At 41.5% G+C, this 22,592-nt stretch overlaps 1 protein-coding gene across 4 annotated transcripts in view; it reads left to right on the plus strand.

The window, feature by feature from the left end:
* LOC149317984 (PEX5-related protein-like) overlaps window positions 1–22,592 on the plus strand; it is a 218,018-nt gene that overhangs the window by 11,216 nt on the left and 184,210 nt on the right. For 3 of the 4 annotated variants that reach the window (XM_089508778.1, XM_089508779.1, XM_089508781.1), the window contains exon 1: window positions 14,285–14,452. The exons of the other annotated variant lie outside the window; for it this stretch is intronic. In XM_089508778.1, coding sequence (XP_089364904.1) covers window positions 14,432–14,452 — 21 coding nt within the window. In that variant the 5' untranslated portion in view covers window positions 14,285–14,431. Of the gene's footprint in view, window positions 1–14,284; window positions 14,453–22,592 lie in introns of those variants that run through there. 4 annotated transcript variants of the gene reach the window in all.

A 22,592-nucleotide genomic window follows, 5' to 3' on the forward strand; every position in this document is an offset into this window, starting at 1 on the left:
ATGTGAGTCAGTGGCTCCATTCTAGGAATGAGAAAATCTGTCTGTTTAATTTCTATTGAGTCTATCATAATCCTATCCACATTCTTATGCCATCCTAGTTCTTTACTGGTTTATATGACTATTTTTAATTTCCTCACATACATTTGCACATATGTTTGTATTTTTCTTAATGTACATGTTTTCTTTTCAAATATATGCACTTTTTGTTGTTCATATTTTTAGAAACATGTGCATATTGTATTGTGCTCATACATGACAACTGAGCCTTGGAATAAGTATGGATTTCCAAAACTTTTTATTCATAGGGAAATACGAACTGAACTTTTACATATATATATATATCCCTAGCTACATTTCATTGTAGAACAAACTAAAAACTTTGCTGAATTAAACTGAGGGTTAAACCATCATTCTGCTTGCTCAGTGGTCAAACAGTTGAATATAGGAAGTCCATAGTCAGGTAAAATTGGTTTGCATGTCAGTAACAATCTAGCCAAAGATGCAGGTAGATGTGGGCTGAGCAACAGAATATCAGTGAGTGGGCTCTGTTTGGAAGAAGAGAAGATAGGCTTCCTTGTCAGTAAGCAAGTGTAAAGTCATCAAAGGGGAAGTGTATTGTCAATAGGGAATTATATCAGTTTCATACCAGTTTATTTGAAGAATCCTCTGACCTGCCGAAGTATTGAGGCACCCTGAGAAGAGTGAGGTTGAAGATTAAATCATTTTAATTCTGTAGTTAAGGCAGCCCCGGGCACATTGAGTATTGCATTTCAGGGGAGTGGGAAGTGGTTTTAATTTGGTCCTCCTGGTAAATTGAACTACAGCTCCCAAAATCCCCATTCGCCAGGTTGACTAGCTTCTGGAAATTGAAGTCCAAGAGTGCATCTACAGCAGCCAGAATATTCAGGGCTGCTCCAGAACTGTTCTCAGAGCTGCCCCAGATTTTCCCCATTACCTCTGCAATCTGTAGCAATACTGGACTGCTCTCAACACCTGATGCCACCATCACTGGCACAAATCACTCCCTCTGAGGTCAGAAAGAAGACACCCAGCATCAATCAGATGGCTGGGTTCCTCATTGTGCCCTCAAAGGAGTGACTCACACCAGCGCCAGTGGGTGATACAGCAGGACAGGCGTGTACACAGCTGCCCAGTGTCACTATGGAGTGCTCTGGATTTTCCTGCAAAATCCAGAGCACATGTAAGTGATCTTAAACCAGTTTAAGGGAGGGAAATGGCAATTCTGTGTTTCAGTTCAGTTCCAGGACCGATTTGTTTGTCTTTTTAGCTGTCAATGATATCCTCAGCACTCTTTTCCAGCACTGCATCTCAAATGAATTTACTTTCTTCTTCTCCTCTGCTTTCTTCACTGTCCAGCTCTCACATCCATATGTGGTAATGAGAAATACCATGTCTTGGACAATTATGACTTTAGTGCTTTGCTATATATCTTTAAGTTTAGGATCTTCTCTAGTTTTTTCATAGCTACCCTGTTACCCATGCTGCTCCATATATATTTTGGTATAAATGATAACCCTTAATGACCCCTAGGCATGAGGACATGTACATACACCCCTGAGGGGCACCCACATCATCATATCTAGAGAGTCGCATAAGAGGATTATCATATGACCAGGAAGAGCAAATGTTTGCCTTGCCTGAGGCTCTTGCCCCCTCCCCAGGTCTGTTGTCCGAGCAGCTTAAGACCACTAAGACAATCAGACAGGGACATCCAGGTGAAAAGCAAGTAATTCAACACCTTTGTTCTCACCATCAAGCACCTTTGCCAGAAGCAAGATTTTGCCTATAAATACTCTCAGATTTGCCTGTTCACTGGGCCAGTCTGGACTTCAGGGGGAAGCTCTGTCCCCTTGAACCCTGACCTGGCTCCTGGCTCCTGGCTCCTGGCTCCTGGCCAGTCATTCCATGGCTGAGCCTCATGCCATCCTCATCATATTCCATCTGGATTCCTGGAGGGAGTCTACATTCTGGTACGTATCACCCCAGTGATGCCTAAAATCCTATTCCATGCTAACCTATGCTTTTCCTGAGCCTTGTATGTGTGTGTGTATGCTAGTGAATTGCATGTGTTTTTCCCCTTATAAATAAATTGGTTATTAATTCTAGAAGTCTGTCTCAGCTCTATTTATTGGAATCCTCTGGTCTACTCCGTATACATATCGGGAGACGATTCTGCAAGGGCCGTCGTAGCAGGCCCTCCTCTTGCAATATTTGAGCTAATAACAACAATAATAAAATTCCCCTAAACGGACCCTTGGCTACAACCCTTCCCATTCCTAGTCTTCTGATTTCTTGACTCTGTTCTGATCAATGTTTGATTCAAAGTACAGGAAATGTTTAACTATTTTGATTTCTTTGTTATCTACGTTGGGTTTATGTAAATCCTCTGTAGTCATAATTTTGGTTTTCTTTATGTTCAGCTGTAAGCCTGCCTTTGTACTTTATTCTTTAACTTTCCTTAGTAACTGTTCCAAGTTTTATTATGGTTCCAACATTAGTGACAGTCCTAGCTAAAGCCTGAATCTTATTATCTACTCCCAACTAGAGTGGACCCAATGACCCAAATGATGAAAAAGTAAGTCAAGACATAGGTAAATCCCACTGATTCAATAGGTCTAGTCTAATAATAAGATCCAGGTCATTAACATTTGTTTTGGGCAAGAGCCTGAACTAAAACTAGCCTAGCAAACAATAAAGTATCGAGCAAGTTTTGAGCTGTGTTAAATTCTCAACTCATATGTTAGAATTTGCACACAGTCTCAGCCTCAGTTCATCATTTATAAAATGGGAATAACCTGTACTAACACTATGGATTAGGAAATATTGTCACTTTGGGTTGAGGGGACAGGGACAGCTAAAAAGCTAAAACATACCATATTAAAGCTTAAATTCTGGACAGCATTACTGTCCAGAAAAGACATTTACAGAATCCCTTTAATTTTATAAAAGCACAAGTATAATAATTCTTACCAAATGCAGGAGTCTGTTCATAATAGGTGTCCAAGGGCTGTATCTTCATCACATTTGTGACTTTCCCAACAAAAGTAATGCTTGGTAAGATCTGGAAGGTTTCTTCATTTAAAAGCACAATCTTAGTTACTGCCAAGTACTGCTATGCTAGGTGTTTCTTTTGTTCCGAAGATGATTTTATGGATTTTTATCATTCTTGCTTTTGTATGCATTTTACTTCATTTTGTGAGAGATCCTGAAAAAGATGGGATAGACTTGGCAAGGCTGGGATACGTGACATAAAAGGTATTCTGAATAAGAGGCCTTCCTCAGTGTTCCACCATTGGAGATAATGTAATGGCAGATAACACAAGAGACAAGCTTCTGAGTTTTGGCACCCAACTTGTTGGAATGTCTTTCCATTGGAGGCCTCACTGTCACCAGTGTTGGTTTCTTTTCAGTGCTAGATTGAGAAATGGCTTTTTATTGAAGTCTTGAGGCCTACTTTACTTCTAAGCATGCATGTTGTTGTTGCTGCTGTTGCTGTGTGCCTTCAAGTCATTTCTGACTTATGGCGATCCTAAAGGGAACCTATCATGGGGGAAGAGGTTTGGCAAGATTTGTTCAGAACAGGATTTCCATTGCCTTTTTCTGTGGCTGTGGATGTGACTAGCCCAAGGACACCCAGTGCGTTTCATGGCTGAGCTGGGAATTGAACCCTGGTCTCCAGAGTTGTAGTCCTACACTCAAACTACTACACCATGTGGGTGTTTTTTTTTGGGGGGGGGGACTTTTAGACCCTTTGAGCTATTTTAATGAGTTGTTCAATATGTTTTCATCTTATTGGTATTGTTCATTGGATAATAAGCTGCATCGAGGGCTGTAATGATGACAGCACTACATTGCTGACATGATATGTAACCATGCAAGAGAATTCCAACAAGGAGCAATGAGGCACTGTGAAAGATGTCCTGTTGCATAATAAGGGCTCTCATCACACAAAAGGACACTATACAAATTCTTCTGTCCCACAGTGTAGGCTTCCACCACACAACAAGGCACCACAAAGGGTGGTGACATTTTTCCAAATGAGAGCAGGGCTCTAATGACTTTCCACTGGTCTCTGTTTTGGATTATCACTGCCCTGTTGTCCCCTTCCCCTTCTGCTGACATTGCACAAGGGCTGTCTGCCCACAAAGTGTTGCCCATACCCTATCTCTTAAACCAGAGATTGCACATTGGAGTCCCATCTGGGGTGTTATCCGAAACAGGGGTGCCCCCACAGTCTCTGAGGGATTGAGGTCCTTTGACAATTGCCAGATAATCTGGATTCTGTCTTGGCTCCTGTTATCACCTTCTGGCCACCTATGTTTCCAATTTGTGATGGTGGTAAAAACCAGAGTTAACATCAGCACTTCATTTAAGCATTCTTACATGGCCAAGAGAGGGATGCCTCTAAGGGGCTGAGCAGATGGGCCAGGAAAGCACAAGCGGATCCCATGCATTCCTGGCCCGGGACCCATCCGAGATCAGTCCCTGAAAGGCAGGTGTTTACATACCCACTCATCATTATTATTATTATTATTATTATTGTGCTGTAGATTTACACAGCGCTGTTCATACACATAATAAAATCGATAAAAATGAAACCTGCCAATGGTGTACATTCTACAAAATACATATAAAACAATAGGTAATAATACAAGATAGAATTAGATAAAATAAGCAGGCAACAAATAAAAACATCAATATCAAATATCAAATCAAATATCAGATAAATAATCACATAATGCCTGGGAACACTTCCCTGAACAGGATGGTCTTCAACTCAGTTTTGAAACTGGTTAAAGAAGTGATGTGGCTCATGGGGAAAGAAGGTTCCAGGAGTGAGGGGCAGCAAGTGAGAAGGGACGAATCCGGGACGGGGCAGTGAAAATCCTAGGCTTGGACACCAGACCTTGACTACCAAAATGGAGGGTATGAGTGGGAATGTGAGGAGACAGATGTTCAGATAAATCAGGAGGGGCCAGCCCATGCAGGGCTTTAAAAGCCAACAGCAGAAGCTTATACTGAATGCAGAAAGGGAAGGGGAGCCAGTGAAGGGGCGATAATAGAGGATAAACATGGTCAAAGCGGCAAGCGGATGTAATAATGTGTGCAGCTGAATGCTGGACAGAAATTAAAGGACGGAGATGAGAGAGAGAAAGCTCTGCCAGAAGGAGGTTACAGTAATCTTACATCCCCATGGCATCTGCCCATCTTTGTTGATAGTGAATAGATTCCCATTGGCATGCCTGACATAGAAATGGGGACCTGGCAGCAGTCATGTATATGTTGCTTCTTCTCAATAAGCCCTTATCCTTTTATTAGCCTTCATTCCTCCTGTGGACCCTGCCCTCCCCAAAAAGGTTCCATGGAACACCCTTCAAATAGCGAAAAGCAGAATTTCCTCATCCCATTTGCTACATAGTATACCTGGCAATTATTCCTTAGCGCCAATGTGGCTGTGGTATTGCATAGCAGCTCAAATGAATTATCAATAGCCTTGAAATGCAGTTGGAAAACAACAACAGCTAGGGGCTGTTTAGTTTCTCTTGTGTCCACTTCCCTTGGCCTGCAGCAGATTAATTAAATATTTTCAAAAGAGGATGACCTAATATGTTCCATTCTCAGTTTGTGGCCCTATTTACTTTGTTTTTCTTCTTCTGTGCTGCCTCACAGAGAGGAAACAACAGCAAACAAGACTTTAAAGTGTAGCCCTGAAATAGAACCTTTGACAACAGTGACAAGTATCTCTAAGATAAAACAGCCCTTTGTATTCACATCAAGAGCAGGATCAAATATCATGGTAGATGCTGGAAGCTACCCACTCTTACCTCTTCTTTAAAAAAAAGTCCTAGTTTTAGTTGTATGACAACATTGCATAACTCAACAATCATGCATTTTTAAAAAAGTATCTAATCCTTTGCAGATGAAGAATTAAAATATGTATTCATTTCAAGCTAGGGACAGATGGAGAAAAAAAAGGTCTTGTTATTCATAAAGAAAGGCACACTTGTAAAGAGATAAAAACAGTGAATGGGGGAACAGAATGCACTTCTCTTTTCCTCCTCTTTAATATATACATATTTAGAGTGAGAACAGGTCACCCCATAATTTTGGAGGTGAGTGTTCCACAAATAAAATGATAAAGGGTCATTTTACTACCCCATTGTATATAATGGGACTTGAGCATCTATGGATTTTGGCATTCATGGAGTGTCCTGGAACCAAACTCCAGTGGATATCAAGGACCCAATATAATAATACTGAACTGGTGGTTCCAATTTCAGTGAAATGGTGTCTCTGGTGTGGATTTTGGCCTGAGCTTTAAAAGAGCTATTCAAAGTGCTGCTGAACCATACCCACAAATTACACTCTCCTTGAAGATACAAGTTGTTTGTATTCCTGCATTAAGCCCTAAGTCTCAATGCTTAGATTTCAGCAATGGCCAGAAGTATATTTGCCCAGTTAAAATTAAGGCATCTGCTGTGCCCTTTCCTTGAAATGTCTGATCTGAGCATTTGTGACCCAGGTCTTAGATATATCCCATTTCTAACATGCATTGTACAGGGTTCCCTTTGAAGAGTGTTCAAAAATTTCAGCAGAACCAAAAGTGTCACTGCCACATTGTTAGCTGGGGTTAGTTGCAGGAAGCACACAATTTAGGAGATGACCACACTTCCATGCTCTTGCATTGTATTCATGCAATGTTTTTCATGTGATTACAACATTTTCAATAATGTTATAGAAAAAGTTATTTCTGCATTACCTGTTAATTCCAGGATTATCCTTGGTTTTTGATTAAAATCTTCCTGCTCTGTTTTCTGCACATGCCACAGTCCACCAAGCCTCAACGGAAAGGAAAACGTAAAGCTACCTCAAATTTTCAAAATACAAGCTTGAAATAACATAAGCTGGGGATAAGAATAGGAATTTATTATTGTAGAGGAATAACATGTCAGGTTGGGAAATAAAAATATAAGTAGAGGGCAGATGTCAATGACAGAAAGGAAAATCTACAGGAATGAGTTAATATCAACTCTCTGAACGTTGGAAGTATTGGATGTTAAGATTTTGTTAAAATAATGTTGCATATAAATTGTAAACTTTTTTTCTTATTCTGCATTTTGTTTTTTTAAAGTAAATAGAGACATTTTTGAAGAAATAACATATTATTTAAATAGGGAAAATTAAAATCTCACCAATTGCAGGACATGTGCCCTTCTCAAACACAGAGAACAAAGAATGGAAGTAGTGTGATATAACTGAAGTGGGGAGAATAGTTGAAGTCATGCATACTTTCACACAGTGTGGGAAACATGATCTCAACACTGTAGCACTAAAGAGATCCACACAAACATCATTGCATGAATGAATGAAGATTAGCAGTCATTCATGGGTATCTCTCGAAGTTGCACTATCATTACAATAGAGCAACTGGTTAACAATGGATCAGCAATGATGTCATGTGGTAAAAGGCAGGAGGAGTTGTTGAAATTCCACTTCAATACCATCTCCAGAGCCTTGTGTAGTAATTTCCTCTGAATCATAGAATTGGAAGGGACCACAAGGATCCTCCATTCCCCACCTTGCAAGAATACACAGCTAAAGCACTCTTGAGAGATGGTAATCCAACCTCTGTTAAGAAGCCTTCAAAGAAAGAGAGTCCACCACCCTGTGAGGCAGTCTATTCCACTTTCGAACAACTCATATAGTGAAGATATTTTTACTATCTTATTCCTTGTTACAACAGTTCTAGTGGTTACTAATTTATTTCAGTCTATTGATTATAACCTTTAAAGCCCTATATAGATTGCTCCATCTTATATCCCCATAAGAGCCAAGATTTTCAGACCCTTCATTTTGTCCTACCATTTTCACAGGAACACTTGGTGGGAATGTGGGAGAAGCTTCACCACAGACTTCCTTCCAACGGACCAAGACTCCCTTCCAAGAGACGTTAGACTGGTTCCTTCCTCATTGTGGTTCAGTCGACAGGTTAAAACTTTTCTCTTAAAAAAAGTACTGACTGCAATGGCTTTCAATAGTCCACAATTGTACTGTTTCAATCATTTTTAAATGGATATGTTTTAAATGGTTTTAATGTTCTAGGTAGTTCAATTATAGTCTCAGGAAGAAGATGACAGGTCTTTGTACAAAGGAAAGGCAAGCTGGAAAAGATGTGTTTTAAAAGCCTCTTTAAAAAAGACCCAGGAGTGTTGCCAGCCTTCAGCACATCAGCAGATAAATCATTCCCATAAAGATGGAGCACCACTGAAAAAGTCCTCTGTCTTGTGATTGCCAAATGAACTACTAAATTATGGTTGGGAATAATTTTTATTGAGAGCCAGTGTGGTGTAGTGGTTTGAGCACTGAACTATAACTCTGGAGATCAGGGTTTGAATCCCCACTCAGCCATGGAAACCCACAGGGTGACCTTGGGCAGGTTACACTCTCTCAGCCTCAGAAGAAGGCAAAGGCAACCCCAGTGCTGGGTGGGATGTCTCCCCCCCAAAAAAAAAACCTGTGATAAGGTCGCATGAGGGTCACCATAAGCCAGAAACAACTTGAAGGCACACAACCACAAATAAACCTTAAATCAGTTGGGTAATTCTTGAATTTTTGACATACATCACTGAACCTATTTTAAATTCAATATGACTTAATGTTTTCCTTGTGTTTGCCCTATACATCTATGTGGTTGGGTGTGTGTGGAGGTGTGCATTTGCAGTAATCCAAGGTGATCCCACAGTTTTTAAATTACTTTCCTCTTTATTTCTTAAAACTTTTCTTTAAAGTTGTGTGTTTGTGTAGGTGGGATGAGATGCTATTTTCTCCTTCTATTGTTCTCAATATTCACTTCAGTGACAGATGTTTGCTTGTTTGTTCAGTCAGTCTAATTTGGTGTCTCTGGTAAATTGAAGATGCTGTGTTAGCAAATCTGCAGCACTATTTTGCAGTGAGATCAAACCTGAAATTGTTCTTTATTTTGCTTCCTGCATATCTGAATCCCATTCAGGGTACAGGAATCTAAAATGGCCAACAATTAAATGCTGAATCATATTCTTCCTCACTCCCAAATTACACTTTGTGATTTTGCAACAGATTTCCCCCCTCACTCTCTCTATGATTTGGAAGTTAATACAAATCCTTGGGTTACAGCAATTATAAATTGGCAGATTCTGTATACTGTATGGAGTGACTCTTCTTCTTTTTGTCCTTGAAAGACTCTGTCGAAGTCTAAAGTCAGCTGATGTCTAAATTCTGTATCCAATGTTCACCTTTAAGGAGAGGAAATAAAGAATAAGATATTTTATTAGAGACCTGAACATCATAAAAATAAAGGCCTAGCTTTTTTTTTTTTTAAGCAAGTTTCTAGCTCTTATGCTTGAAAACCTGTTGGTAATGCCTGGTGAAACCTCAGAAACTAGAGGAATCTGGTGGACAAGATTTCCACTATGAAGGAGTCAGGTCTTCAGTGCCCTTGTCCTCTCAATTACTCCCGTCCTTTCTACACTTACCTGGGAGAACAGTCTGGAAACCAATACCTATGAGATTCTCATCAAGATGAATCTCTTAAATTGGATTTAGCATGGATAAGAGAGGATTAGGGGGATATGATAGTGGTCTACAAATATCTGAAGTGTTATCATGTTTAAAAAATAAACAGAGCAAACTTTTCTCTGTGGATTCTCAAAAAACAAGATCAGAATCAACAGGAGGCAGTTTTCATAGTAGAAGAAACTTTCTAGTAGGTTCACCATAAGTCAGAAACAACTTGAAGACACTCAAAACAACAAGGCTCTCTGTTACTTGACTTGTAAGATAGCAATCTGTAGACCAAAGACACAAACAGGAAGACTGCCTCCCAACAAACCCAGATGGCAATTATATATCCATTTTGAAAACACTTTAAATTGGTTTAATAATTTAGGCCACATTCTCAAGGGTCATTCACTTGCTCATTGTCCAACATGATCTATGCTCCCACCTGGCAACAGTGCCATTCTGCTTTCTACACAGAATCTTTACACTAAAATAATAAAAAGTCATATATTTGATATTTTTAAAAATCACAACATGTGTGTTGCTGATCCAAGTCATCCTTTTTAGTGTCTTAGGACACCCTGTTGCTGATCCAAACGTCACCCTTCTCTTAGAGGGAAATTAAAAATGCTAGACTTCCAGAGTGAAACTGCTGTGTTAGAGATTAACAGGAAATTTGATTCTATTTGTTTAAGCCTCCAAGGATTGTTTTGTCTCAGAACACCTGTCAGTCACTCTAGTAGTGTTAGGACGATTGTCTTGATCTCTTTCTGGTATCCTTTCCTGAAGGAAGCACAGACTGAGTGTGGGGAAAGCCAGCTGCTGTGAATTGTGCAGAGGCAAAATCCAATGAAGCTAGTTGGTGGAATTGTTTGAGTATTGGACTTGGACTCTGGAAAATTGGGGTTCGAATCTTTGCTCAGCTATAGAAATCCACCAGGTGATCTTGGGCAAAAGTGTTTCATCCACAAGCTCATCCTGTAGTTTGTAGTGGCTGCTTGGTTCGACTGGAGGGCAGCTAACAACAACAAAGATACACCCTGAGTTATTTTTATTATGATTATTGCAGAAATACTAAGAATCTTCTATGTACCCTGACTTATTTTTTTTTAAGAAATACTGTATATACTCATGTGTAAATCTAGAAATTTAAGTCAAAACATTGACTCAAAAAGTCTGAGTTGACTTAACCATGAGTCAGTGTAGGTACTGTACTTTAACTCTATGATTCTATGAACCATTCCCTGGTGAAAGGCAAGAGTATCTTCTGTCCTGGAAGAACTGTCTGCTCTCTATTCTCTTATCCATCCAAGCCTTTAGTCTGACCACATTTAGGCCTACATTCTTTGGCATTGTCCTCCTTTCCTTCATCCTTTAGATCCTTTGTTACATGCCCCTAAGTTTTATCTTTGATTTATCCATGGGTCACATCAAAATCCATAATTTGTGCTCCAAAACCTGCCCTTGACTTATACATGAGGTCAACTGATTGTTGGGTATATATGATAATAATAATCTTCCATGAGTTATTTTTTTGCAGAAACAATTTGGTTGGACACCACTTGAATTGCCATGGCACCATGCTATGGAATTCTGGAAGGCGTAGTTTGCTGTGGCAGCAGAGCTCTCTGACAGAGAAGGCTAAATGTCTCAGAAAACTACAATTCCCAAAAGTTCATAGCATGGAGCCATGGCAATTCAAGTGGCATCGAAGTAGATTATTTCTGCAGTGTGGGTGCAGCCTAGGAGTGGCATCACTAGGGCAGTGTGTGGTGTGTGGATGGGATCAGGTGACACCCCAGATTTTTTAAAATTAAATTTCAAATTTCAAATTTTTATTTTTTAAAAAAATCAAAAATTTTAAAAATTTTAATTTTAAAAATTCTTTTAAAATTTTCTTTAAAAAATCACATTTTAGCCAAATCTTCTCTACATTTAGGTTGTGCGTATGATGTTGTAATTTGAAGGTGTAATTTTAATTTTGCTATTTGTTTATGTCACAACTATTAGCATTACATTCAGTGGCACATGGAATTGTGATGTGTGAGTAACATTAGTGCAAAAAAGCATTGCTAGGGATTCCACAAAAAAGGAGTTGCAAAAGACTGCAGCAACTATAGGACCATAGCACTGATCTCCCACACAAGCAAAATTATGCTCAAAATTCTACAACATAGACTCCAAACATACATAGAGAGAGAAATACCATAGGTCCAAGTAGGGTTCAGGAAAGGAAGAGGCACAAGGGATCACATTGCAATCATCTGATGGCTAATGGAATGCACCAGGGAATTTCAAAAGAAAATCAGCATGTGCTTTATAGGCTACAGCAAAGCCTTTGACTGCATAGATCATGAAAGGCTATGAAATGCCCTTAAAGACATGGGAGTGCCAACACATCTGATAGTCCTGATGAGGAATCTGTATTCAGGACAAGAGGCTACTCTCAGAACAGAACATGGGGAAACAGAATGGTACCCAATTGGCAAAGGGTCAGACAAGGCTGCATCTTATCACCCTACCTATTCTATGCAGAACATATTGTAAGGAAGGCAGGCTTGGACATGGAGGAGTGAAAACAGGAGGTTGAAATATCAACAATCTGAGATATGCTGATGACAGCATAATACTAGCAGAGAACCTCACAGACCTGGGACAACAACTAAGATGAAAGAAGAAAGTGCAAAGGCAGGCCTATTGTTGAACATAAAGAAAATAAAAATAATGACCACAGAGAACTTACACACATCCAAACTAGACAATGGGGTAACAGAAACAGTAAAAGAGTTCTCATATCCGGGATCAAACTTTGATCAGAATGGGGACTGCAGCCAGGAAATCAGAAGATTAAGAACGGGGAGAGTGGCTATGAAAGAACTAGAAAAGATCCTAAAATGCAAAGACATACAACGCAGCAGAAAAGTCAGAATCATACAAGGCATTGTATTCCCTGTTAACATGTATGGATGTGAGAGCTGGACAGTTAAGAAAGAAGATAGGAAGAAAACCAGTGCAGTTGAGAAGTGGTGCTGGAGAAAAGTGTTGGCAGCCAAAAGGACAAACCAATGGGTCCTAGAGCAGATCAAGCCAGAGATCCCCCTGGAAGCCAAGATGACCAAACTGAGGCTGTCGTACTTCGGACACATCATAAGAAAGCAGGACTTATTGGGAAAAAACAATAATGCCAGGAAAGGTGGAGGGAAGCAGAAAGAGAGGAAGGCTGCATGCTAGACAGATGGACTCTATTAAGGAGGTCATGGGTATAGGCTTGCAGAGCAGCAGGGGATAGGGGTTTTTGGCGATGTCTCATCCCCAGGGTTGCTATGGTCTGAGATTGACTGGAGAACAGTCAACAACAACAAAAGGATTCTGCATGGTGTGAAATTGGAAGAAAGACCCAAGCCCATATTCTTAAAAGTGAGATGGAGACTTCAATAAGAGAAATAGCGAGGGTTATAGGAAGAGAGGGAGGCCGCATGCCAGATGGATGGACTCTACCAAGAAGGTCACAGGGATGGCGTTACAGGAGTGAAGCAGAGCAGTGGAGGGCAGAGGGTCTTGGGGATGTCTCATCCACAGGGTTGCCAGGGGTCGCCATTGACTGGAGGGCAGCTAAGAACAACAACAACAACAACAACAACAACGATGTGGGGGTGACACCTGCAGTGAGTGCAGTGGGGGACCCCAGTCCCAGGGATGCCACTGCAGCCTAGGCAACTTTCTGCCTTCCACCCCTCCAGGACCTTGGAGTGTGTTCTGGAAGGAGACGGAGGAGGAGAGGGAGGGAGGGAGGGAGGAAGAGGGGGGAGTCCGCTTGATGCTCCCGCTGCTGCTGCTGCTGCTGCTGCTGCTCCTCGGAGGCTTGTCCCTCTGCATCAGGCCAGGCAGGCAGGCAGGGGCCGGGGGAGCGCTTCTCCTTGGAAGGAAGGATCCCCGGATGGCAGCAGGAGGGAGGGGCAGCAGCAGCAGGAGGAAGGCTGGGAGCGCAATGAAGGAGCCCCCAGGAGGAGTCCCGGCCGGGCAGCAGCAGAAAGAGGGAGGCGGAGAGGCAGAGGCAGAAGGCGGCAGCCCAGCTGGGGCTCTGGCTTCGCAAAGAGCAGGCGAGGCCAGCAGGAGAGCCCCGGGCAGAAGCCCCAGAGCCAGCCCACGCCTCTCCCCTGCCTTGGCTCCTCCTGGCTGGAGTCTTCTCCCGGACTGAGAGAAGGGAAGGTGTTTCTTTGCCCCTCCACCTGCAGGAACTCCCCGAGAGAAGAGTCCAGAGGAGGAGGAGGAGGAGGAGGAGGAGGAGGAAGGCTGCCCAGCCCCAAGGCACCCGCCTCTCTGCCCCCCAAGACTGCTTCGCTTTCCATTGCATTCCATTTCATTTGGAGAAACGACCTGTTCAGTCTGGTTTTCTTTTGGCTTTGCTTTTTTTCCATTGACTTTTCCTCCTTTTCTTCTCTGGATCCCAACATTTATTTTACTTTACTTTACTTTATTTTATTTTATTTTGGAGAAGCAACCTGTTCAGTCTGATTTTCTTTTTGAATTACTTTTTGCATGGACTCTTCCTCCTCTTCTTCTCTGGACCCCAAGATTTCATTTCATTTCATTTCATTTCATTTGGAGAAGTGACTGGTTCAGTGTGACTTTTTTTTGGCATTGCTTTTTTTGCATGGCCTCTTCCTCCTCTTCTTCTCTGGACCCCAAGAGTTATTTTATTTTATTGTAATTTCATTTCATTTCATTTCATTTCATTTCATTTGGAGAAGCGACTTGTTCTGTGTGATTTTCTTTGGGCATTGCTTTCTGCATTGCTTCTCCTTCCTCCTCAGCCCCCCCCCCCCCAAACTGTGGGCCTCTTGGGAGCATCGCTGGAGCCAGCCAAGCAAGGATGTACCAGGGACACATGCAGGTGAGTGGCAGCCTCAGGATACCAACTTGCACCCACCCACAAATCAGGGTGCCTGGTGAAGTTTCTGGGGGTCAGGGTGGCTGGGAAGTGGACTCTAGGGGTGCCTTGGGGAGAGAGAAGGAGATGCTCTCTCTTGGTCTCAATGCAACAGGTGCCAGGCAGAGCCCCCTTTACCAAGCACAGGCTGGCAGCTGCTGCGGGAGGAGAGGTGAGCAACTTTGCCAAGGAACTTTTGGGCCTCATTGGCGTTGAAGCCAGGGCCCAGGGGGGAATCAGTTGTCCTCCAAAGGAAGACCAGGTACAGCCAAGGATAGGACATTTCAAGGGAAAGCTCAAAAACACCCCTAAAGCCATGCTGCTGCTTCCCCAGAAAGGAGGACGTGGTGGCATTCCTCCTGGACTGAAAGTGGAAAGGGAGGACAGGTCCTGGAAAAAGGAGGACCTCCTTTGGAGAGCAAAAGCCTGGAGGAAAGTGCTGAGGATCCAGTCTCAACCTTGTCTCTGGTTTCTAGCCTTTCAGAGCATCTGGCTGCCTGTATGTCAACTGAAGGGCAAACAATCCAAGGAGATATATTTGTGTCTGTGTGTGTATTCCTGGAAGGCTGCTGGAGATCTGTGGCAAAGAACTCACCTCCAAGCACTCTCACCCTCCAAGCACCCTCATGTCCTGGGCGGCCATGTCCTTTCCTGACCTTTTTGCCCCCGAAGGACCAGAGATGCGGTGGCCTCCGTCTGCCCAAAATTGCCTTCTGGTGACCACTGTTGTTGCTTTTAGGGGGGAAGTGTGATCTGATTGGTTTTGGCTCCTCTTTCATCCCCCAGTTCGTTCTCTTCTCCACATCTGAACTGGCAAGGATTGACCCCCCCCCCCTCTTTTCCCAAATAGACCTCTAGCACCAAGCCTTTTGTAAGGGTTGGGATTTCAGAGGCACAGCTTGAAGACTTTGAGACAGGATCGCTCAGCTCGCATCCACAATGGAGAATTAATCCGGTTTGGCCCCACTTTAACTGCCATGCCTCCATGCTATGGAATTCTGGGAGTTGTAGTTTGTTGGGGCACTGGAAGGTTGGGATTTTGGAGGCAAAGATTTTGAGTCAGAATCGCTTAGTCTGCATTCACACATTAGAAATAATCTGGTTTGATGCCACTTTAACTACCACAGCACCAGGCTATGGAATTCAGGGAGCTGTAGTTTGTTGTGGCACCAGAGGGTTCAGTCTGCATCCACACTTTAGAAATAATCTGGTTTGGTGCCAAGTCATGTCAAACCGGATTATTTTTAAAGTGTGGACACTGGACACAGCCTTTGACTCCAGCTTCTATGGACCCAAGTTTAGCCCTGGAAGTCAATGATGCTCTTTTCTGCCTTTGCTCCACTAGGATGCTGACTTTAACCTTGACTCCCATCCTTCCTTCCATCTTCACATGGTTCTTCTCCCTTACAGCTGTTCTTATGGAAAAGTGGCATCCACCTTTGGGACCGATGGCTCCTCTGAGCATCTTCTCACAGGTGCATCTTGTTGAATCCTTTCCCCATTCCATCTGTTTACTCCCAGTCCCCAAAGAGCAACACACCCCAATGTGTTGTCCAGAATGATGTGCAATGATGTGTACAGTAAGGATGTCTGTTGAAAGAGGGACTAGGCACCATCTCCTCTCTGGTTTTCTGGTGATTCAAAGGCTGTTTGTTGATCAGCCTTGACACAAGGCAATGTCAACCATAGGAGTGGATATGTAACATGACACATGAAAGTTAAAGGAGCTTTCCTGACTCAGCGCTTCTGGCTTTCTCAAAGGGAATGCTGTGACTGAGGACTCTTCCTGGGTCGTTTCATTGGTTCTGTAATTAATAAACAGGTGCAGCTTTGCAATATTTAACTGGAGGGGAGGCCTGCCAGCAGAAAGGCAAAGATGGCTATTATAAAGAATAAAGGGAGAAAGTAACTGCATTGTGTGGTTGACAATGAGAATAAAATGCACATTGCTTTTACATTTAAAAGCAACACACATTTTAACTTCCAGGCAATGCAATCGCCCTTCCTTTGTTTTAGACTAATGCAATCCTATCCATTCAAATTCTATAAAAAGTTGGGAGGTAGATCTCTCTCACAAGTAGATTGATCCTCAAGTCAGTTAAATGTCAGTTCATAGTTTTAAGCATGAAGTTCTGCTCCTGCCTACACAGAACAAATCCCATCAAAGTGTTTGAACAGAATCTGATACATGCCTGTAGAGTTCTGCAGGAATTCAAGTCGTACATCAGGCATCTGCCTGTTTATCTTTAATATTTGGACTCGCACAATATGTCACCTTCTGTAGAAAAAAGCATGTTTTGTGAGTTAAGAAAAAAGGTGTTTTAGTGGCAAATGTAAATATGCCCATGTACTACCTGAAGAGAAATAATAGTGATTGGTTTCCTTTTAAAGAGATGCATTTAGGTTCACAGACTTGTAAATCATCTTGAATGCATACAGTCAGTGAGCACCACCTGTTTTAAGTCTTAAAATATAGTCTTAATCTCAGAGGAATTTTTCTGGTATCTAGAATAGTCTCAGTAAACAAATTTATCATGAAACTATTTGAAAAGTTCTGCTAGATTAAAATTTCCCTCATTTCCTTTAATGTAGATATATTATATGTTCGTGCATATTTGAAAGTAGTGATCCTTATTAAACTAACTTTGTTCTAAGGAAGTATGCATATGATCACCGCTTCATGCCCCATCTATTATCAGCCTGATAAACATATGTTAAGACCCACATCCACCAAAGGCTATTTCTCTCTTCGTTTTAACAATACATAATGTCTGATGGTTTGTTGTGGGCCAGGGAATTTATAAAGTGAATTAATTTTTAACATACTATCCAGCATGATATAATAGTTTGGGTGTTGAACTAGGACTTTGGGGACCAGGTTTCAAATTCCCACTCTGCCATGAAACCCACTGAGTGACCTTGGGCAAGTCACACTCTCTCAGCCTGAGAGGAAGGCAGTGGCAAACCTCCTCAGGAGCGTGTCCAAAGGAGGGCGACTAAAATGGTGAAGGGTCTGGAAACCATGCCCTATGAGGAATGAGTTAGGGAGCTGGGGATGTTTAGCCTGGAGAAGAGAAGGTTAAGAGGTGATAAGATAGCCCTATTTAAATATTTGAAGGGATGTCATATTGAGGAGGGAGCAAGCTTGTTTTCTGCTGCTCCAGAAACTAGGACCCGAAACAATGAATGCAAGCTGCAGGAAAAGAGATTCCTCCTCAACATTAGGAGGAACGTCCTGACAGTAAGGGCTGACAGTGGAACAAACAAAGTGTAGTGGAGTCTCCCTCCTTGGAGGTTATTAAACAGAGGCTGGGTGGCCATCTGTCGGGGATGCTTTGATTGAGATTTCCTGCATGGCAGGGGGTTTTCATAATTTCCAGGTATTGGAACACCTATGATTTTAGTTGTACGTTTGCAAAGCCTGTTGGAACATTTATTTTGCTTGGTCTTCTTTTTATCATTTTCCTCCAAGCCTGTTTTCAGACATTAAGCTAAGTTCAGATAATGCCCGGGTACAAAACTCCAGATCTTTCCAATTCTTCTTCTTTCTTCCAAACCTAGCTCTCCTTTAGCACTTAGTCTTATACATTACTACATAGGTCAAGCTCCATAGAAACTATTGGAATATTGTGGTTGGTTTTGTGTTTATAGGACAGGAAGGATATTGAAAAACTGAAAAAGAGTAAGATGAGGGAGGGTCTAGAAGAGAAATCTGAGGAAAAGGCAGAAGGAGGGAAAAGTACAAAGATGTTTTTTAAAGAAATACATGTTCAAGAGTTTGCTTGCACCCAGTAGAGTGCAATGAAAACAACAGTTTTCATTGAGTGATAGAAATGTACACTCTGCATTAAATATGTCAAGCACTAAAGATACCTTTAAAATAAATACCTTGCACTTTGGGTATTGTATTTTATTTCCTCTAGTTACTATAAAAACTTAACTTAAAAATAGCTTTCTGAAATTATCTGTTGTGGAGACTGGGGTGAAAAACCATGTCAGTTTCACTTTGTCCTGTATTTTTCTTTCTTTTTTTAAATGAAGTTTTGAAATGAAGATGAGATATTAAGGGGAAAACACCAGTTCTTACAGTGGAAAACAAAACTGAACGTGCCAACAAGCTTTGCCTCCTTGTTCTAGCCCTATTTGCAAAGAGCTGAAGAACCAGCTAAAGCCCAATAGGACTTCAGGTTAGACATTTCCAAAAAGATACTACACAGCCGGGTACTGTTTTTTTCCAGAGCAGTTTGTGACATGAGACAATACCACATCACACTATTGCTGTTGTTAACTGCCCTTGAGTCAACCTCAACTCATGGTGACCCTATGGATGAGGCATCTCCAAGCCGCACTGCTCTGCTTTGGTCTTTAAGATTCAGCCCTGTTATCTCCCTGATTGAGTCTATCCTTCTGGTGTGTGTTCTTCCTCTTTTTCTGCTGCCTTCTGCCTTTCCTAGCATTATTGTCTTTTCCCATGATTCATGCCTTCTCATGATGTGGCCAATGTGCAACAGCCTCAATTTAATCATCATGGGCGCAGGACAGACCGTCCAAAAAGGCACCTAGTTTTGGTCCGTGGGGAAGCCGCAGGCTCCAGACTGTGGGACTTCCTCGCCGACTAAAAAGAACCCCTGAAAAGCACATTCTTCTTGCAATGCCATTATGATGTCACAGTGTGCCAGTGGCACATTCGTGATGTCATAATGGCATTGCGTCATGCGGATGCTATGCGTCCAGCACATAACAATGGCGACACCCATCTGTACAGAGCACTGCCATTTTGACGCCCTCATCACGTGCGAGGGGCGTCTAGAAGCACCACCCCTCACATGTGACGAGAGCGTCCTATCCCGTCCATCTGGACCAGGCCTTGGCTTCCAGGGAGAGTTCAGGCTTGATCTGTTCAAGAACCCATTTGTTTTTCTTTTTGGCTATAGTGCTGTTATTCCACTTAAACTGCCGTGGCTGCCTCCTGCGGAATCCTGGGCTTTGCTCTTTGGCCTCACTACACTACTTGCACAAACCCCAGAATGCCACAGGAGGCAGCCATAGCAGGTAAAGCAGAATAATAATATCCCTACTTGAAGGGATCTTGTTAGTAATTTTTTGTGGATTTCTCAGACTATGTGGCCATATTCTGAAATAGTTTATTTCTGACGTTTCGCCAGCAGCTGTGGTTGGTATCTTCAGATGATGCCAGCCACAGCTTCTGGCAGCATGTCAGAAATATCAGAAATAAACTCTTTCAGAATATGGCCACATAGCCACAAAAAACCACAAAAAACTATGAATGCCAGCCATGAAAGCCTTTGACTTCACATTGGATCTTGTTTACTTCAGATGGATATCTATAAATGTGACTGCCTATAGGCACTGGTTGCATTCAGATATCACATGCTGGATCGTCTGATAATAATAATAATAATAATAATTATTATTATTATTATTATTATTTTGAAAATCGGGAACCATGACATAAATGGTTTAATACACAAGTTCCTGGTCAATTTGTTTTTCATATCCACACTATACATCAAATCATAGTTTTCTGGTTTGGCTGTAACAACAAGCTATGATCTGGTTAAACTAGGAAGTCAAATACATGTATGTCAAATACAAATGCATGTAAGCAGGGATGAGGTATGGAGCGCAAGAGGTCAAGAATAAGTCAGGAGGTAATCTCTTTCTAATCTTTGGTTAAGAATCATGATGACAGAATTGCAATCCATTGATTTCCTTAGAGGCTTTTGGAATACGAACATATTTTCACAAACTGCAGCAATACATTATTAAGTTTGGAAACAAGCTTATGTAGGCTGCAAAAAAGATGCACATCTGGAGATGCAGCAGTAGTCTGAGAAGAAGATGCACATCTGGATTGCTTTCCAATTAGATATCTCTAAATAAACAGTATGAATTTAGCTCAGAATTATTGTACAGTAAACATGAGGATTATCATCCAACTAAACCCAGTCATAACTAAGCTCCAATGAATGGAAGGGAATAAGACTGAGTTGTGCAGCTCAGAAAAAGTTACTTTTATAGATCGTATCTCCCGGAATTCCCCATGCCAGCCGGCGAATTCTGGAAGTCAAAAAAAGTAATCTGTTTCAAGCTCTCCTTAGGTGCAACCAGTTTTTACCTAATGCTTACAATGGGATTGAAATAAGGGCTGAGCCTTTCTGATTGTGACCTGTGTTGGAGCTTCCCTTTTAAATCTCTAATTAAAATAAAGGATTGGATCCAGACAAAAAGTACTGGGATGCCACTTGATACTTCTGAATTGGTAGGAAGGCTAAAACTGACTCAGTCTCAGAGGAGAGAATTACATCAGTCTTTCTGAGTGATTGAATTTTGTGCTACACTAGCTAATAATAAATCAGGAAGTAAAAGGAAACCTTCCAAAGCATCATTTGTGGTGAGCAGTATTGATCTTTCAGCACCAGTTTTGATGGGCAGTTAGGTGGAATTTTGGTGTCTAGCAGCTTGTCACTGTGATATTTCTGTCCGTAGGGTGAAGGTGGGTAAGTCTCTGAGATTACTGCTGAGACCTATTGTTTGCCCTGGCTTCCAAACAGATCTGATACACTCCTGTATCTGTTTCATTTCTAGAAAGTTCACAACCCTCACTTGTGGTTTTCTTTCATTTGTCTAAATCCCACCTTCATCTCTGTTCCATGCATGTTCGTATCTGATGGTGAGATCTTATTTATTTCTTCCCACATGGAAATTCTGACCCTTTTTGTTGCATTTTCTGCAGTCTGTGCATTTATTGACACATCTTTGCTGTAACATGAACCTTTGCAGCCATTTATGTCCATTGAGTAAAAGCATGCTTGGTTTTTTTAATCACACATAATTTAGATGTTCATGTTTTTAGATGTATGATTTATGTGCATTTTGTTCTCTGAACTGTACCACAAACTGCATAAATGAGTGGAAGGTGTGCTTGGCCTCACAGTGAATCTTGGGGGTGCAAATGGGTAATTTTGGTGAGAATCTCAAAGCCACCTACTATCTTTTTCATCTCTGTTTCCCAGTAGATGTTTAAGAAGAGAAGAAGGGCCAGAGAAGCCTCCTATAGAGCTCTGAGCAGTGTATTTCCTTAGAGAATGCTTGCCATTTGACTCCTCTGTCTTTGAGGAGACATCTGATACTATAGGTAGACAAGAACATTTGGGAACCCTGTTGATTTGTATGGTCTGAGAGGTGGCAAGGAGTTATTTCTATCCTCCCCATGGTTTTTCTTTTTTTCTTTTACCTGGACTGACCCTTTTCTTTCTTTCTTTCTTTCTTTCTTTCTTTCTGGTCTCACTTTTTCTAACATGGAGGATTAAAACAATGTGCAGCTAAAATTTTAATAATAAAAATGCTTAAACATTAAATAAGCAGTTGTAATACGTAATATGAGTGTTGGACTACCATTCTGGAGGCCAGGGTTCAAATACCCCCTGAGCCATGAAAAGCTATGGGTGACCTTGGGCAAGTCACACATTCTCAGCCTCAGAGAAAGACAAAATTTTGCCAAGAAAACCTCATTATAAGGGTGCTGACAACTTGAAGACATAAATTGCTAACAACTTGAAGGCATGCAACAACAACAACAACAACAACACTAATTTAAAATAATTTAAAATGTATTTAAATCATGGTTAAAGATCTGCTAAACAACAGTGCGATGTGGCAGGAACATAGTGTCAAGATTTTATCTTGTGAGCTGCCTTGGGTTCCTTTCTGGGAGAAAGGCAGCATAAAATTGAAATAAATATAAATCAATCAATCAAGAGAAGTAATAGTATCACTCTATTCTGCTTTGGTCAGATCTCACCTGGAATACTGTGTCCAGTTCTGGGCACAGAATGTGTTGGAATGTGTCTAAAGAAAGGTGACAAGGATGGCCAAAGGTCTGGAAACCAAGCCTTGTGAGGAACATTTAAGGACTTGGGTATGTTTGATCTGGAGAAGAGAAGACTGAGAGGTGACATTATAGCCGTCTTTAAATATCTGCAGGGGTGCCATATAGAAGATGGAGCAAGATGGTTTCTGTTGCTCCAGATATTAGAATATGAACCAATAGATTAACAGATTATGAGAAAAGAGATTCTAT

This window comes from Sceloporus occidentalis, unplaced genomic scaffold (genome assembly GCF_023333645.1).
Source record: "Sceloporus occidentalis isolate IW3139 unplaced genomic scaffold, rSceOcc1.0.p SCAF_2, whole genome shotgun sequence".
NCBI classification, from domain to species: Eukaryota; Metazoa; Chordata; class Lepidosauria; order Squamata; family Phrynosomatidae; genus Sceloporus; species Sceloporus occidentalis.